Source organism: Schistocerca piceifrons, chromosome 4 (assembly GCF_021461385.2).
Source record: "Schistocerca piceifrons isolate TAMUIC-IGC-003096 chromosome 4, iqSchPice1.1, whole genome shotgun sequence".
Lineage (NCBI taxonomy): Eukaryota > Metazoa > Arthropoda > Insecta > Orthoptera > Acrididae > Schistocerca > Schistocerca piceifrons.
In genome coordinates, this window is record NC_060141.1 from 634126443 (window position 1) to 634145800 (window position 19358).

At 41.5% G+C, this 19358-nt stretch overlaps 1 protein-coding gene across 1 annotated transcript in view; it reads left to right on the top strand.

Moving 5' to 3' along the window:
- The window catches only part of LOC124796080 (breast cancer type 2 susceptibility protein-like), a 173362-nt gene that overhangs the window by 11532 nt on the left and 142472 nt on the right, over positions 1-19358 (top strand). The window contains exon 3 of the mRNA XM_047260165.1: positions 11622-11876. Coding sequence (XP_047116121.1) covers positions 11622-11876 — 255 coding nt within the window. The remainder of the gene's footprint in view (positions 1-11621; positions 11877-19358) is intronic.

A 19358-nucleotide genomic window follows, 5' to 3' on the forward strand; every position in this document is an offset into this window, starting at 1 on the left:
AAACAGCAGTGCTGCATAAGTGAATTCCTACTGTGTTTCTGTCAGTCGTATGGTTTTAATTTGTGGTGGCAAGATTTACTACATTTGAAGAAAACACACTCGTTTACCTCGGGGAAAAAAAAGTTCGTGAATGAGTGACACAGATTGGTCTTTGTTTTGCAGTCATTGATGCACAAATGAAAATCTCAACATGTAGAAAGACAGTTGAAAACAAAGACAAAATCTCTAGTTATATAGAACAGTGCCTCACCAATAATTGACTAAGAATGAAAGGGAGACAGTATATATCTAGTCCCAGCACTGTCCTCTCTTGTGTGACTTTAAGTGATAATGTTATTTCAGGTTGAGTTGGTCTTCATAAAATGAAGTAGACACATGGAAGTCAGTACTTTTACAATAGGGAGGCATCTATGGAAGAAGTGCAAAGAAGAGAGCTGTACGCAGTGACGAATGGGTACCGAATCTCACATTGCAATCACATGAGGGATGATACCATCTTCACTGCTTGGCTATAATGTACTGCTTGCCTTCATCTGCAAATGCTGAAGCACTGCAGGAGACATGGTTTGTCTGCATCAGTAGTTGATACTATCTTGTGTGGGTCTTGAATAGTGGCATGCATCTGATTGTTTACGTGATGGAGGAACCACGAATCCCACAGTCAGACAGAGGCATGTGAATGCTATCAGTGTCAAGTGGTAAATGTAGTGTTTTCGGATTAGCCTTACTTCAATCCAAGCTAAAGCTACATGGTGACTCTCCTGTTGCTTGGACAATATGACAACGTGGGTAGTTAAACAGCACAGCAGCCAAAAATCAAGTGCTGAATAAAGTTTGTCACATACTGAAAGTAGTCTGAACATCCTAATATTGAGAGATACTTGAACAATGGTCGACTATATAAGGAAGGTTTTTCAGTCCAAAGTACAGCACCTCATTCCCACTTTTTCTTGTCAGCTTCAGATGACTTAAGCTTGAATAGTGCCTCAGTGGATAGCCTACAAATTTAAGTACAGAGGAAAAAAAAAAAGATTAAAACAATTCTTAATCTCCAAAGGAAATGGTATGACTTCATTAGTTCTTCCAAAATTATGTTTCCTGGTGGTCACAATGAAATGTACAGCGTCAGTCATTGCAACCAAATAAAATGCATCTTTACAGCTTCCACAAAACAATTACACAATATCTGAAGCCACATTATGTTGTTCTATGCTTTCCCAAGTACTTCATGTAAGGAAATCTGTTGTGGAACAGGAATTTAGGGTTCCAGCTGTACGTGGAAGCTGTACATACCACTGTGATTAGGATGGTGAAAGCATTCTATTGTGTTACTCTTAGTTTGCCCACTATCAGACTTTAAAATGTATGTTTGTTCCTCAACAAAATGCATGAAACAATATGCACATTTGATGAAAGGAATATCTGGACAATGCTCAGATCTGGACAATCCTCAGAATAACAGTCTTGAGGTGCAAAACCAAATGCCACTTGAATCAAGTTCTTGAATTCAGCAACATGTGCTGGGGTATTGAAGCGTGGGCTGATACATTGGTGCATGAATGATAGAATGACGGAGCGAGGTGACATACTGCACGCTGTACACGCATTTGGGAGGATGATGGTTCAAACCCGCTTCCGGTCATTGTGATTTAGGTTTTCTGCAATTTCCGTAAATCACTTCTAACAAATGCCAGGGTTGTTCCATTGAGAAAGGGCACTGCCATTTTCCCTCCCCATCCTTTCCTTATCTGCAATTGTGCTCCATCTCTAATGGCCTCATCGTCGACAGGGTGTTAAACACTAATGTCAATCCATCCAATAATATAACACATTCATTAAGAAAATTTAGTATTGAAGTCTCTGCAGAGGGTTCTTATAGAGTCTGTTATCCTTCTTGCACATATTTTTATTGCCAAGAGAAACATACTTCCAAAGGCTGTGTATATTTTGTTGATTTTGACGAAATGATCGCGTGTTCAGTGCCTTAACCTGCAAATAAATCATTTAGTATTGTTGTGTCCTTGTGAGCAGTCCATCAATCAGAAAGTAGTATACACTTAAGGTTATTTGTTATTTGTGACATTGCCATTAACAACATTCATGATGTTAAATGGTCCTTTGACATTATCCCACTTGTGCTAGCCTCCAAATGAATGTTTGATGTTTGGTGGAAAATTGTCTTCAATAACCATTTTAAATTTGAGGCCAAAAGTAGTTGTTTTTATTTTTAGTTATTTTTTTTTTTTTTGGGGGGGGGGGGCACAAATATACAGGTTTTTTGTTAGGTGTTCACTCATTGAGAGTCACATCTATTGTATAACTATGAGTTATATTGTGTTCAGACTGGTCCAAGACAACTGTTGATTTTTCCCCTTTCGTATTGTAGATAGTGTTGCACCATAAGTTAGTTCATAATTAAATCCACTTTGACCAGTGTTCAAAATACTGTCCTGTATCTGAAAACTTGAAGTTTTCTGGTTACTTCTACGGCAAAATGGCCTCCAAAATGGCGAATAGCTTGGTGTTCCAGTACATCTGTGACTGTCAAGAAAGCAGTGATGTGTCTATACCAAGTCTGTATTCATTCTTGAAGCATGCTATGAAATCTGAAGAACATTTAGACTTTGTGTGTTCAGTTTCTCTTGCTTCTTACATTGCCCAAAATTTCACATACAAGTAATGGATGCATTTTCCTTCAATCCTTGCTGTCAGATTGGGATAGAAAGTGTTGTTTAATCTCCAGTTCTCTGATTGCCTTGTTTCTTGAAGTAGATATTCATTACTTCTTTTTCCTCTCTGTGTAATCAAATATTACTTTGATGATGTTCAATGTGCTTGTTGTATATGGAGTCTCATCCATAACAAGCTATAGATCACAACTTTACATGGACATGTATGATAATCATCATAAAAACATTAAAGATGTTCTTCCAGAATTTTGTTGAAGTACTAACAGTACTGAAATTTTTTTCTGGTGAAGGTTTGTAGTCAACAGAACTGCTAGCTTCTCTTTGAAGAGTACTGTTTCCACCACTGCCACTACAATCTTGAACACTATTAATTGCCATCCACTGTACTAACCAGTGTAACTTTATTTGAGCAGTCAAATGAATATTCATGTTTCTGAATCATCAAATCCACCAGAAATGTAGCAAAAGTGTCATCATCTGCTCCTACACCATTTTCTATTGGACAGTGCCTTCTTAATTTGGATTCCACACTGTTTAAAACATTACAGGCATTAATGACTTTGTTCATTTTTTCTGTATATGTATGACATTACAGCCACATGTATACTAAATATGTCAGCTACTTGCTGATGTAACTGACTGACTGGTGTATTAACACCCTCTCCACATCCAAGGCTGCAAGCACTGTCTTGTGTGTGTTGAGCAGGGAAAAGAGGGGGAGGGGAGGTTGTTAGTGGAGCCAGAAGTATTCACCATGGCACAATGTCAGATGGCTTGCGGAGTATTGATGGAGATGTAGATGTAGAGGTGGTCAAACCGAGACCAACAAAATCACACGCAATTGCAGGGGTGGTTTGAAATGTGAGGTGATGAGTCTGTGTACAAATGTTTAAACACAAATTCCTGTTGAAGTCAAGGGACATCCCTTGTGAGTGCTACTGCTGGGTAGCAATCGCATACATAGGCAGAATGTGGCAGATGGCACTAGGATTCACTTGTGCAGCTGTCATTTGCGGTTGCTCGGCTGTGGTGTCAACTCCTGGCAGCCACGTGAGGCGATAGTGGATGCAGCATGACTGTCACATCATATATGTCTGCAGTGCGATGACGGCTGATGTAGGAAGTGTCGGCTGATGACTAGGTGGTAGCCGAGTGGGTGGTAACATCCCTTCTTTCATGGGAAGCGGTGATCTGCATTTCAGCAAGGTGACCACTGCCCAGCCAGGTGCCCAGGCAGCACTCTCAACTGGACCAATATCTTCAGAAGTGTGTCAGATAGCCCCTCCAGCATCACAGGTTCCTGGCCAGTGGGGATGGGAGCATATGGCTAGAAGCCCCCCGCTTGGCAGTGCAGTTGGAGTAGTGGAGGCTCCAGCACTGGTAGTGGAGGCTATGCCCTATCCCTGTCAGGTTGTGGCATGGAAAGCAGCAGCATTGGATGAGGCACACTGGTGGCTCTGACACTGCAGCCTAATCTCCTTCCAACATCCGATCCATCTTGGGCTGCCTAAAAACAGAGAGAGATTGGGGCGGAGGAAAGTTTTGTAAATAGTGCTGCGAGCCAGAGGGCAACAACAGTGTGGGAGGAGGAAGAGGGGATATAGATGAGGTGTCAATGGAAGAGAAACAAAAGAAGGCATTGTCATGATGTGTGACTGCTACAGAGCCTAGAGGTGGCAGCAGTTGCATCCTCTGCTGCAGGTAGGGCTGATTTTGAAGGCGTGTCACTCCCCGAGGCCATCATGAACATGCAGCATCCCCACTGCTGCCAGTTGACTGCTACAATCCACTTGTACTGTCATCCAAAGCCACACATAGATGTCCTGCTGCAACCATGGAGATAGTGTGACAGAATGCCCCAGATTGTTGCCAGCATCAGATGAAAGAGTATATGGGGCTGAGTGCCATGGTGGAGATCCAGTGGACACTTCTACCCTATGGGCATTGACCTGTATGAACTCAAAAAAGGGTTATCACTTCATTCTTAAGAATACTGACCACATATTTCTTCATTCGAGCTTTAAATGTTTGCAAGAGCCTTTCGGTCTCACTCACCCTTTGGTTGGAGAGAGGGCAGGGGGGGGGGGGGGGGGCAGCATGTGGTGAATGCCGTTTCTGTAGCAGAACTCGCCGAAAACCTTAGAGCAAAACTGTGATCTGTTGTCTGACACCAGTGTGAGAGGAAGACCTTCAATAATGAAAATTCTGCAGAGTGCTGCAACCATAGCCTCTGCAGTTGTGGATCAACAGTTGACAATGTGCGGAAGTTTGTAGTACACATTCAGGACAATCAGCCAGTATCCAGATAGATGGCCATGAAATCAATATAAACCTGTTTCCATGGGCTCGAGGGTGTCGAGCAGGATGAGAAAACCAGAGGGAGCCACTTGCTGTTGTTCACACTCGTGACACTTGTGGACAAAATGTTCGAGCTGCTGGTCTTTGCCTGGTCAGTACACATGGTGTGGGGTGAGCGATGTAGTTCGTGCGATTGCCCAGTGACCTTGGTGCAAGAGCCCTAAGATTGTCAGACACAGGGGTTCCAGTGGGACTATCCAGAGAAACATTTGATCTGCAGTTAGTAGGATAACTCCATCCACCAGGATTAACCGGTGGTGGAGGTGGAAGTAATGCTGCAATGGGTTGGAGTCAGGATTGTGGTCCAACCAGCCCTATTCTACATACTGTCATACGTGTTATAAGGTGGTGTCCTTGGTCATGGCCACAGCCCCAAGGGTCCCTGTTATTGAAAAAGGGGCATGGCCACAGCCATTGGTCCCCTGTTATTGGAAAAAGCATGCACTGCCTGCTGAGCCTCTTCATCCAACTGAGAGTACGAGAGATCTCATCTTGATCGAACTTGTAGCGGGGTCAATTGAGGGGACAGGACAAAGTGTCCACATTGGTGTGTTGAGTGATATTGTGGGAGTGAATTTCATAATTGTACCTACTGAGAAAGAGTGCCCAGCTGTGGAGTCAGGGGGTAGTCATCTCAGGTTGCTTTGTTGTGGGACTGATGACGGAGATGAACAGTTTATGATCTGTAATAAGGTTAAAATTTGTTCCATATAGAAATATGTGGAATCTTCAGCCCGAAGATGATCACAAGGACCTCTTTTTAAAATTTTGAATGCTGCTTCTGTGTGGCATTTAGTGTCTTTGACACAAATGCAATTTGATAATCAGAGCCCTCTGATTCTCTCTGTCGCAGGATGGCCCCCATGCTCTGTTCAGATGTGTCCACTGCCACCATTAGCTGTTTACTCAATTGAAATGTGGCAAGACATGGTGTCAATAAGAGGACCTGCATCATACCCTTGGACACCTGTTCACATACCTGTGACCATACAAAGGGCACGCCCTTCTTCCACAGGTAGTTGAGCAGTTGCACAAGCAATGCCACACCCGGGATAAAATTCCCGCAATATGTCACCTTCCCCAAGGAGGACTGGAGCTCCGTTAAATTCGTGGTGTGTGTGTGTGTGTGTGTGTGTGTGTGTGTGTGTGTGTGTGTGTGTGTGGGTGGGTGGGTGTGGGGGGGGGGGGGGGGGGAGGGAGTGCGATGATGGCTTCAAATACCTTATGTGAGGGCTTAATATCATCACAAGTGATGATGTGTCCCAGCTATTCCATCAACTGTTGAAAAGAAGAAGAAGATATTTTCTGAAATTAAATTTGTGGCCTGCAGACTGGAGGGTGTGAACAGCTGCCACAAGCTCTCTAAGTGTTCTCTCATTGTGGCCCTGTCACCACATTGCCACGTATGTAATTTATGCAGCCCTTACATGCTGCAGCAGTTGCTTGGGTAACCTTTGGAAGATGGCTGGGGCACTGACCAACCCGAATTCGTGCAGCATGTTGGTCACCAGAACCTTCTGCAATTCCTCGTCCAGGAGCAGTTGTAAACAAGCTTCAGAAAGATCAGCCTTTGAAAAATGCTAGCCTCCAGCTGACTGCAGAGAAAAGCATGTCTGGTTTTGGAATAGGATATGTATCAGTGTCTGGGAATTGACAGTAAGCTTAAAGTATCCACACAAGCACAGTTTTCCTGACAGTTTTTTATTTCTATAACCAACGGTACCATCCATTCAATTGCTGAGACAGTTTCAGCGGTGGTCAAGGTTGTCAATCTATTTAGTTCTTCCTGGGTGGCATCCTACAGTGAGAGGGGCATGAGCTGTGCATGGAGGAAGCAAAAACGCACCAACTTCTTTAATGTAATGTGCACTGTAAAGTTCGTTGCTTTATCCAGATCCAGAGAAAATGGCAGACAACTTCTTACTTTGGTTTCCAATTCCTAAAACTGTATTTGCTCTGAACCATGTAGACCAATTCATTGATGACGAAATCCAAAAGTTGAAAAAGCTGCAAGGCTGAATAGATTCTCTGTATTCATGCTGTGAACAAGAAGGAAGGTGAAATGTTTGTTGTACGGCATTTTTGTACGTCGGCATGATTGTGATTTGTCCTTTGAGAACAATGTTTTGTTTGTTATTTCCCACCAAGCTGTGAGTTGTGGATTAAAGGGGCGGTGCTCTCAGTTGGAGAAAAATTTGAATGTTTAACGGGGACACAGAGGCACCAGTATCAACCTGTAGCTGAACTTGTTTATTGTGCAAGTTGGGAGTGATGAACAGTTTCTTAGGTGACAAGACAGTGGTGGGAGATTCTGATGAAAACATCTTAATGTCCATTAACTCCTGTTGAGGCGAATATTTTTTGTCCAGAGAGTGGCAGACGAAAGGAGATGTCCTCCCTTCTGGGATACCTCGCACTCTGCCCACCTGTTGGGGCACTCTTCTGTGACTTGTATTATGAAACAGTCCAGGCATGACGGAAACAAGCGCTGGGCGTGGGGCCAAGACTTCTTTCTTTGTTTATGACTCAAAGCTGAAGTGCGACGTGTGTGGTTACAAGTGCTGGGCGTGGGGCCAAGACTTCTTTCCTTGTGTATGAGTCAAAGCTGAAGTGTGACTCTGTGTGTGTGTGTGTGTGTGTGTGTGTGTGTGTGTGTGTGGGTGGGCGCGCACATGCTCAACTATTGCTGCATACACTGTGTTGACAAAGCTGGATGCCTCTCCTGTGTCTGACACGACAGATACCACCTCACTCAACAGCCTGTGGGTGGGGAAACTGAAGGATTGGGCCCATTTTAAAATGCTCAACTATTGCTGCATACACTGTGTTGACAAAGCTGGATGCCTCTCCTGTGTCTGACACGACAGATACCACCTCACTCAACAGCCTGTGGGTGGGGAAACTGAAGGATTGGGCCCATTTTAAAATGTTCCCCAAATTAAGATCCTAAAATTGTAGAGCTTTCTGACACGCCTCCTTGTCCAGATCCGCTCAGATGATCGCATCCCTAATCACCCCCTCTCGATACAATTACTTATTTACTTGTGTCACAAAACAGCATTTCCTACTAAATCCCTTGAGTTCTGCTACCCATGTGTGGTATGACTGATAAAATTCCTCACACGACGCAGTGATGTTGCAGTATCGGTGAAAGTAAGTGGTTAACAAAGCACACATTTCGTTGAAGGTCGGGTGCGGCAGTCTCGTGAGAGGGACCAGTTTCCACATAAGTTGGTAAGTACTGGGTGATATCCACACAGAAAAAGTGATAAGACCATGGCTGGATGCATTATGTGGAATGTGACAAAGTGCTGTTGGAGGCCTTCTCGTATGCCTCCCACTTTCTACCATCTCATTGTAAGGCAGGAATGGTGGCAGATTCATAGCCAACTGCTGGGAGAGCATTGTGAACAACAAAGTGTTCTGATATTTCTGTCCCTCTAACTACTAATGGAAAAATTGCTTTTGCATGATGTCCATCAACACACACATCATGGTTGTCTGTTGTGCATGATGCATAAGCAAAAAACACGTGAAAACATGTCCGGAGCAAGTATATTTAATGATCTCGTAGAACAAGTTATCAACAGGTTGGTACGCCATGTAGTAAGACGGGTACAGTACAGTTTTAGATAGCGTAATGAGTGGAGCAATAAATCAGAATAGACTTAGTGCGATCACCAGGTGGCGATCGCATATGTAGATAGTGCATGACAGGTGGTGCTGGGAGGCGCGCGCACAGCTATCTTGCATGGTCACTTGGATGTGATATTTCACGCGATAGTGGATACAGAGTGACTGCCCCATCATGTACGCCTGCTGTGCTACGATGGTCAATGTCGGAGATATAGTTCAGTGCCCGACAAGTCAGCATTGGAACCATGTACCATCCACAGCAAGCGAATGAGTGTCGAAAGAGCACATAAAAATTGGCAGTATCTGTCTCTATGTGACCTCCTTCTGTGACAGTAGTGTTGTGCCTTCTGGTCATTTAGCTATTTGCAGCCCCTTCCGCTCATTATTAAACACTTACGTTGTTTCTTTGTATTAGGCTGACAAATTGAACGTCATTGCAGAATGCTAATTGAAAAAATAAATTATTAATAGTAATACTAATACAGTGTGGCATCTGTTCGGCCAGTGAGGATGGTGCCTGGCCAGAACTTTCAGGCTAGTTATCACTGTGCCTGCTGTGAATATCAGCTGGAATACATGTAAGCAGATCATAGCAACAACCTCTTAGTGATCTTCATGCTTAGGAAGAGGAGTCTGTGTACTGAAGTTAGTTGCTTTTGGAGGGCAAAATGTTTGCTCTGGTGTGGGTTGATTGTGCTCAAGAAAGTAGTGCCAACTGTGTTTGATGAACTTCATGACCTAGTGTAAGAGAGTAACACAGGTCCATGTCTGTGCTCTGTATGTCATGAGTTGTCAGAATGAGGACTACTTAGGGGCATGCAACATTCCTCCTCATTCCTCATTAGTCTGTAAGCAGATTGCTTTCTGTAAATGAAGATCGAAGTCAGCTGAAAGAAGGTTGGGACGGGGAGGAGGGGATGGGGTATAACAGTGGCCTCTACTGAAACCTCTTGAATTTTTTTCTCAAACAAATGGCACTCTTGCTCCAAAAAGAGATAACATTTTTTTAATTTTTTTTTATTGGTGAGGAAAAGTGCACTCATATTGACCATTAAGAGATAACAATGAGCTACAGTTAATAAATGTAATGCAATGTATGTAGATGGACAAAGAGACTTAACATTATTAAACAACACTGTTGAATTAGTCACTGGAGTCGTGAACTTTATAAGAAGACTCATTAGGAAATGGGAAATGTAACTTGCCCTTGCAACTGGTTGTATATTGCTAAATCTACAGAGCAAGAACCAACTCTTTTATTATTATTATTATTATTATTATTACTATTAAGCAAACTAAAATAAACCACCAACAGTAACACACCCTTCAAAACCAATATAATAAGGATCCCTTCTGCAGATCAAGCAAATAACAACTAATTCCTATCTTTCCTGCACTTGGCGAGTCGAGAACTGCCTGCTGAATGGCAGGGCGCCAGCTTATCTAGCCACAGGCAGAAAGATATTTCCAGGACTATTTGCACACGTGATTGCCGGGAAATAGTTCATTGATCATCATGCCCCCTTCGTCTGCTGCTGGTTGATGCCCTCTGACGGACGTTGGCCACACCTGTGTGTTTGTTGTCAACTGTGCTACTTGCTTGTAAACACTCTTGCGTCAACCAGACTTCGCAGCAGAGTTGGCAACCCGCATTGCTGGTCTGTCTGTGGTGTTGCTGCTGCAGTAGTCGTCTGTGATGACTGCAGCATGTACAGTTCCGTTATATGAGTAATTTTTTGTTGCTTTTAATTAGTCTGGGATGATTACCAAGTTTGATTATTGTAAGAGATAAAGAAACTTAAAGGTCTGGAGCTTGCAGCTGTAGAATAAAATTTTATATGTGTGAATCACATAAATAATAGCTAAGGTCTTTTCTTCAATTTCTGAGTAATTGATAGGTGCAATGTCCTGAATGTTGTATGCAAGTGGGATAAGGTGCAGTGTTCCATTAGTATCTTGATATGAAAGTGACACACCAATGCTATGTTGAGATGTGATACCAAGACCATAGTTTAGTGTTTCTCTCTATTGCACTATGGAATCCATTTGAATTGTGCTCCTTTTACTGCAGTGTAATTAGAGGATCTGAAAACTCAATCTTCTGTCTGAACATGAAGCACCTCCTCCCCAAACAACCACAACTCTTTAAGGTTTTGCCAGACAGTCGATTTCAGCAGATGCTGCAAGGTGGGCTTTATGTGGTCATCAATCTAGTGAACAGAAGATTCTTGATGGACATTCAAAAAAATTGCATTTCATCAGATTGAATTGCAGTCCATCTGCTTGTAGTTGAGTATATGGGGCGTGGAATACATAAATCCTGAACTTATTGCCGTTTTTGAGTTGTGGTCTCAACACTGTGTATTGTATACATTCAAAGACACCTTTGTGGTTCCTGAGAATCGATAATATACACACACATTGCCCCAGGTTGATATAAATTAAGCCTAATGCTTCAAAAATGCAAACTAACCAAGCCTCTGTTTGAAACAATATACCGCAAGTAGCCAGAAAACATTTGTCTAAGGTGCGAACGGAAATCAGAACTGAGTAGACACAGGTAGCAGTATGATCTGATACACACAAAACACAGTTGGAAAGTGGGCAAGGAATATGCTAGAGGAGTCAACATTTCTGTTGTCCATTATTTATGTGGCTTCATTAGTCACAGAGTTTTGTGGTGTTTGACAGTAATACGAAGGCCTTTTTTTGCACGCAAACTAGAATATATAGCATTTTGTCTGCACTTGAAACTAATATAATAATATTTTCAATTGACAAGTTTCTTCTTTGTAAGGAAAGTGGATATACTAAATGATGCTTAAATCTTATACTTAGTTTTGATTATACACTCTAAGTATATATGATACTCTTTATGTAATAAAAATGCTTGCCTGTCACTTGTACTTCAGTGTGTCGTCTTTCTTGCATGAACAGATAAATGGGAGACAGAAGAGATGCAGCTCTGTTAAAGATAACAAGATGCACAAAAAGCACTGCAAGTCTAATACAAATCTGAATGAAAGTGCTGGTCTTGAAAATGACAGAGAATCACCCGCTGCGAAGATCAAAGCGTCTATCGTCCCATCACCAGGCAGTTGGTTGCAGCTAAGAATGACAAGCCAGAAACGGTGTGTTAAGTGGAGAGACTTTTCTGGTGGCAATGCTCCGTCCCAATTTACAGAATCAGAAGTAAGACATGCTGCTTTTAAGAACTTCTTAACTATGAACTCATTTGCTTATTTTATTTTTTACTGTTTTTGAAAGTGATTTCTCTTTAATAGCCAACAACACTCAGCAGAATTATCTGTGTCTGTCAGATTTTAGTATGAAAGGCTCCTATGTAGAAAGAAAAAAAAAATGGTAAAATGTGAGGGGCATGGGAAGGCTGCTTTGGAAATTTTATTCAAGAAAGGTTTTGAGAATAAAAATTTGCAGTTGTATAACTATTGCTCATTTTTTCATATTTGCTACAAAATATGACTTGCTTTTGCCATGACATGTTTTTGTCTTTCTCTTTTTCCTTTTTAGGGTTGCTCTTCCTGTTTGCAGAGTTTGAAGTTAATTACGTGTTTCTGTTATCAGTACCTAGCATTGCTAAAACTCCTAAAACAAAACAGATTTATAACGTGACCTGAAAGTGAAACATGTAGAGTGTTTCCATTACAAGATCATACCTGAATTAATGAGCAATGTCCCACAGCACTAGCCAGGCAGAAGAGAATTTTAGCTAGCTTTGTGCAGGCCATCTGACGATATTTGATTAAAATTTGTATTGTGTTAAACCCTTATAAAGCAGGTAATGGAAGTAAAGTAGGCAATAGAAGACCTACTAAGGAGCTATAAAAATAATGATAGAATAAGAAAAGAAAGAGGCTTCAGGGAAGTACAGTGGGGAGGGGACTTTTGGGAAAAGGAATGGCCAACCTACTCCTAGGTATTGTAGAGGGAAGTTAGAAATAGTATTTGTATAATCTTCCAACCCTCTTTCACAACCCTGCTTCCTTCTTTCAACCTTCTATGTTCCTTTCCTTTGTCACGTTATTACATAAGTGTTGTTCTTCGGTACCTTTGATTTGTGGTTGTAGCTTTAAAGGCCATTGCACATTGTTCATCTTCATTATATTCATGATGTCTAGCACCTTCAGCAAGCATATGCCTTTTAACTGTAACACACTTAAAACCATTGCCTCGCAAATTGCACAAAACTGTAACTATGGTATCCCTCTCATCTTAAAGTCCACATATAATAGTGATTGCTAAGTATTCATCTTCAATTTTGTCACCAGTGTTCGTCAGATCTACAACAGTTTTGATTTTCTATCAGTCCTAGATAACTTTCCATTGTTTTGAAATTCTCTATTTTTAGCAAATGTAGTTTCTGTCTCAGTTGCACAGTGCATAATTTACTATCCTTTGGCGCATATAATTTTTGAAATTTCTCCCATACTGTTTTGGGATTTGCTTCACTTTGTGTATGTATTTGCTGCTTGTCGTGTATAAAAACTACAGCTTCTGCTTGTATCTTACATTTATATGCCATATATGCCTCCATATCAGCATCAGATGCACCATTGCCAGATTCTGCCTCGTCAGTCTCAATTTTTGTCCACAATCACTGTATATTTCACCCAGCATCTTACTGTTCCTAAAAGATGATGTTTGCTTTAGTACAGCGAAAGCACCCTGGAAGTTTGTGAACATTTTTTCTTTCCTTTAAGATTCATGAACTCAGCTCAGTGGTAATTAACTTTCTCCAAACATATCACACAAAAATAATCAGCCATTGTAGGCAAATATTTCGTCCTTGCCACACATACGAGTTTTAGATTGACTAATTGACACTGACACAATTTCTGTTTTCTTTATTTGCATCTCCAGGCCCTCAACCATTACTGGAGTTGAATAAAAGTCACGTCACACACATTAATAGTTGCTGAAAGAATAAATTGTGTACATCATTAAAGCAGAGAAACCTGAACTTCTTGTCTAATAGAACAAAGGCTTCTTGATTCTTCTTTTTTAACACCATCAGAGACTATCCAGTAATGTCACAAAAACAGAATAAATGAAGGAGCTCTTGTCCACGTGCTCCATTCTTCACAATATACAATATGAACAACAGTGGTCCCAACATACCTCCTGGAGTATGTCTAAAATGACTTCTACTTCTGTCAATAATCCTGCATCCAAGGTAACATGCTGCATGATTCATGCCAACAAATCCTCATATAATCACAAATTTTGTTTGTTACACTATATAATCGTACTTTAATTATTAATTGTTGATGTGGTTCCAAGTCAGATTTTTTTAGAAAGCAAGAAATTCTACATCCACCTCATTGCCTTGATCCATGGCTTTCAGGATGTCATGTGAGAAAAGCATTAGTTGGGTTTCACATGAACACTGTTTCAGAAATCCATGCTGGTGACAAAGAAGAGGTCATTCTATTTGAGATTATCTTTATGTTTTTGCTCAGAATATACTATAGGATTCTACAGCAGGTGGACACCAGTGAGAGTGTATGTTCATCTCCTCCTCTTTCCTTTCCCAATCCTTTTCCACCTCCCACTCTCTCTGTCCATTTCTTCCTTGCCCTCTCTCTGTCTGTCCATTTCCTCCCATTCTCTCTCCACATTACCACACCCACCCCAATTGTAATTTCTGGTCCTCAATCCCACAGTATTTCTTTTCATATAATGTCTGCTTGTGTCTGTGTATGTGCGGATGGATATGTGTGTGTGTGCGAGTGTATACCTGTCCTTTTTTCCCCCTAAGGTAAGTCTTTCCGCTCCCGGGATTGGAATGACTCCTTACCCTCTCCCTTAAAACCCACATCCTTTCGTCTTTCCCCCTCCTTCCCTCTTTCCTGACGAAGCAACCATTGGTTGCGGAAGCTAGAATTTTGTGTGTATGTATGTGTCTGTTTGTGTTTCTATCGACCTGCCAGCGCTTTCATATGGTAAGTCACATCATCTTTGTTTTTAAATATATTTTCATATAATAAGTAATATGTGTAGGAGACAAGGTACTGGCAGATGTGAAGCTGTTTGGATTGGGCATGAGTCGTGCTTGGGTAGCTCAGACACTAGAGCACTTGCCCGCGAAAGGCAGAGGTCCTGAGTTCAAGACTCGGTTCGGCATACAGTTTTAATCTGCCAGGAAGTTTCATATCAGTGCACACTCCACTGCAGAGTGAAAATCTCATTCTGGATATGTGTACCAAGTTTGGCTAAATCAATCCAGAGGTTCAGGTGGAAATTTTTACCCACGAATTTGCCTGCATATGCACTTGTCACATGTATTCCATTTATTTAACATATAGCTGCTACATGGACTGGACTTGTGTATCAGTAGTTTTGTTATGTGACTGTGTGTGTAATAACATCACGTGCCCTCATGTGTCTGCTTGTTTGGGAAAGCATAGCTCATGATGTGCTCCCTGCTCTTCCCCCTGCCAAGCTGTCCCAACACACAATGCATCGGCATGTGCCGTGTTGCTACTGAGCCGTGCGTACAGAGGGCACGAGCAGGAGCACACATCTACGCATCGCGCTATTGAAATAGTGTGGAAGTATGGATTAAACACATTGACGATTGTATAAGCATTATATTCATTACTTTAAATCATATCACATAACACATATCAACCAATAAAAGCTTTTCCACAAATATGAACTAGTTCAATAGTCAAAGAGTAAATATTTTTCCCTAATTCGCATAATAATGCAAATCAGTAAGTATCTTGTACTGCACACTTTCTAAAGTAGCCTATGTTCTTCCTCATGGTTCAAGCTACCTTGTTACCAAATTTCTTTGAAATCGGTTCAGTGGTTAGTAATAATAAATTTAAATCTAATGCGTGATGTGGCAGTTTTTCATGCATCTCAGTGACTATGATGTCACATGTCCTGAATTGTGTGTTGTGCAGTGATATAACTTTGCAGGTACATTCAGTGGTATATGTGAACGATGTCAGCAAAATGTCACAGATACAGTTACTAGTAAAAAAGTAATAAATTAAAATGTCAGGCAGTTTTACTGCATTAACAGTAAAAGTATAGTAAGAGATACAATTTTTCCTTTCATCATTTGTGTGTGTGTGTGTGTGTGTGTGTGTGTGTGTGTGTGTGTGTGTGTGTGTGTGTGTGTGAAAAGGGGGGGGGGGGGGAGTCAATGAGAAAAAATATTGTAAAGGTTTGTAATTATGTGTAAAGTTTATTGCAAGTCACTAAGTGCTCTTGTTCTTATATATTGGATGAATAAAATCTGGCCTATTCTTCTTTTTCACTCCCATGCCCACCCCTTTGATATGTAGGTGGTTCTTTCCCCCACACCAATTCTTTATAGACAGTAAGTGATACAAATATCAAGTTAGTTTTAAATCGGTCCAGTGGTTTCGGAGGAGATGTGGAAACATACATACATACATACATACATTTCTATAATATGTATGGATATCATTTTTCTGTGATCTGATTTTGATGAAATAAAACCTATATGGTGAGCCAAATTATTTTCAGATTACTCGCGCAAACTCAATAAAAATTCATGTAGTAGTTTTGGAGAATAGCCTGTTCAAAGAAAAAGAGACAGATAGTTCGACAGATTTATTATTACTACAGATGTTTGTTCCAGGAATAGTTTCTCTCTGTATCTGAGTTTTTATTTGAATCTACATGTCCTAGAAGACTGCAGAGGAAATTAATCCCCTAATGCATTGTAAGATGAAAGGATTTTTTGGGGCAGTTCCCATTCCCATAGTTGTGTTAAAATGGCAGTAAGTGGGGTAATTCAGATGACCTGTATGATGTAACAAGCGAGTCAGTCATGCTTCAGTACATGCTCAACATTTAGATGCTGGGCATTCCTATTGGAGATAGCCTCATCTCACCTTTTATCTAATGCCAACATACTTGTCCCAAACTTTTTTTGACTGGACTACTACTTTCTTACAAATATTGTCTCAGATTCCTTGACTTGTGTCATAGGGTGGTGGGGTTTCGGGTTCCGCTGAATAGGTCAGGAGTTCACTACACTCAACTGGCGGCTACACGGGTAGCAGAGGCTGTGCGGCGTGGACTGGGCGGTTTTTTAGGTTAGAAGGCCTTGGGGAAAGTACGGGGTGGGCTGCAATCTCAAAGGGTGCAAGGCAAATACAGGACGTGCTTGGATCAAGGAACAGTCGGAATTGTAGTTGTAAATTGTTGTAGTTGTGCTGGGAAAGTCCCTGAGCTTCAAGCGCTAATAGAAAGCACAGAAGCTGAAATCGTTACAGGTACAGAAAGCTGGCTAAAGCCTGAAATAAGTTCTACAGAAATTTTTACGAAGTCTCAGACGGTGTTCAGGGAAGATAGATGAGGCAGAATTGGTGGTGGAGTGTTTGTGTCTGTCAGTAGTGGTTTATCTTGTAGTGAAGTCGAAGTAGATATTCCGTGCGAATTGGTATGGGTGGAGGTTATAATTAACAGCCGAACTAAGTTAATAATTGGCTCCTTCTACCGACCCTCAGACTCTGATGATATAGTTGCTGAACAGTTCAGAGAAAATTTGCGTCTCGTAACAAATAAATACCCCACGCATACGGTTATAGCTGGTGGGGACTTCAACCTTCCCTCGATATGTTGGCAAAAATACTTGTTCAAAACCGGTGGTAGGCAGAAGACATCTTCCAAGATTGTCCTAAATGCTTTCTCTGAAAATTATTTCGAGCAGTTGGTCCACAAACCCATGCAAATTGTAAGTGGTTGCAAAAACACACTTGACCTCTAAGCTACAAACAATCCAGAGATAATAGAGAGCATCATGACTGATACAGGGATTAGTGATCACAAGGTCATTGTAGCTAGGCTCAATACCGTTTCTTCCAAATCCGCCAGAAACAAACGCAAAATAATTTTATTTAAAAAAATGGATAAAGTGTGACTAGAAGCCTTCCTAAGAGACAATCTCCATTCCTTCCGAACTGACTATGCAAATGTAGACGAGATGTGACTCAAATTCAAAGATATAGTAGCAACAGCAATTGAGAGATTCATACCTCATAAATTGGTAAGAGATGGAACTGACCCCCCATGGTACACAAAACAGGTCCGAAAGCTGTTGCAGAGGCAACGGAAAAAGCATGCGAAGTTCAGAAGAACGCTAAATCCGGAAGATTAGCTAAAATTTACAGACGCACAAAATTTGGCACGGACTTCAATGCGAGATACCTTTAATAGGTTCCACAACGAAACATTGTCTCGAAATTTGGTAGAAAATTCGAAGAAATTCTGGTCATATGTAAAGTACACAAGCGGCAAGATGCAGTCAATACCTTCGCTGCGCAGTACCGATGGTACTGTTACCGACGACTGTGCCGCTAAAGCAGAGTTATTGAACGCAGTTTTCCGAAATTCCTTCAACAGGGAAGACGAATGGAATATTCCAGAATTTGAAAAACGAACAGCTGCTACCATGAGTTTCTTAGAAGTAGATACCTTAGCGGTTGCGAAGCAACTCAAATTGCTTGATACGGGCAAGTCTTCAGGTCCAGATTGTATACTGATTAGGTTCCTTTCAGATTACGCTGATACAATAGCTCCCTACTTAGCAATCATATACAATCGCTCACTCACCGATAGATCTGTACCTACAGATTGGAAAATTGCGCAGGTCACGCCAGTGTTTAAGAAGGGTAGTAGGAGTAATCCACTGAACTACAGACCTATATCATTGACGTCGGTTTGCAGTAGGGTTTTGGAGCATATACTGTATTCAAACATTATGAATCACCTCGAAGGGAACGATCTATTGATACGTAATCGGCATGGTTTCAGAAAACATCATTCTTGTGCAACGCAGCTAGCTCTTTATTCGCACGAAGTAATGGCCCCTATCGACAGGGGATCTCAAGTTGATTTCATATTTTTAGATTTCCGGAAAGCTTTTGACACCGTTCCTCACAAGCGACTTCTAATCAAGCTGCGGGCCTATGGGGTATCGTCTCAGTTGTGCGACTGGATTCGTGATTTCCTGTCAGAAGGTCGCAGTTCGTAGTAATAGACGGCAAATCATCGAGTAAAACTGAAGTGATATCAGGTGTTCCCCAGGGAAGCGTCCTGGGACCTCTGCTGTTCGTGATCTATATAAATGACCTGGGTGACAATCCGAGCAGTTCTCTTAGGTTGTTCGCAGATGATGCTGTAATTTACCATCTAGTAAGGTCATCCGAAGACCAGTATTAGTTGCAAAGCGATTTAGAGAAGATTGCTGTGTGGTGTGGCAGGTGGCAGTTGACGCTAAATAACGAAAAGTGTGAGATGATCCACACGAGTTCCAAAAGAAATCTGTTGGAATTCAATTACTCGATAAATAGTACAATTCTCAAGGCTGTCAATTCAACTAAGTACAGGGTGGCGCAGGGGAATGGGAAATTTTGAACATTACAGTTGGCAGTACTATAGCGCCGGCAGATGTTTGAAACTTTGCACAATTGATGTGAACGCATTACCATATAGTAATCATGGAGAATTGGACTGGTGCGGAACGTGCAGTAGCTGTGAGAGCGTTTTACAAAAATAGTGATAGTGCGACTGCCACGCAGAGAACATTTCGACAGCATTACCAGCTTGGACATCATGGACGTGTCCCATCTGTGCATGAGATTACAACGTGGGTGCGTAATTTTGAAG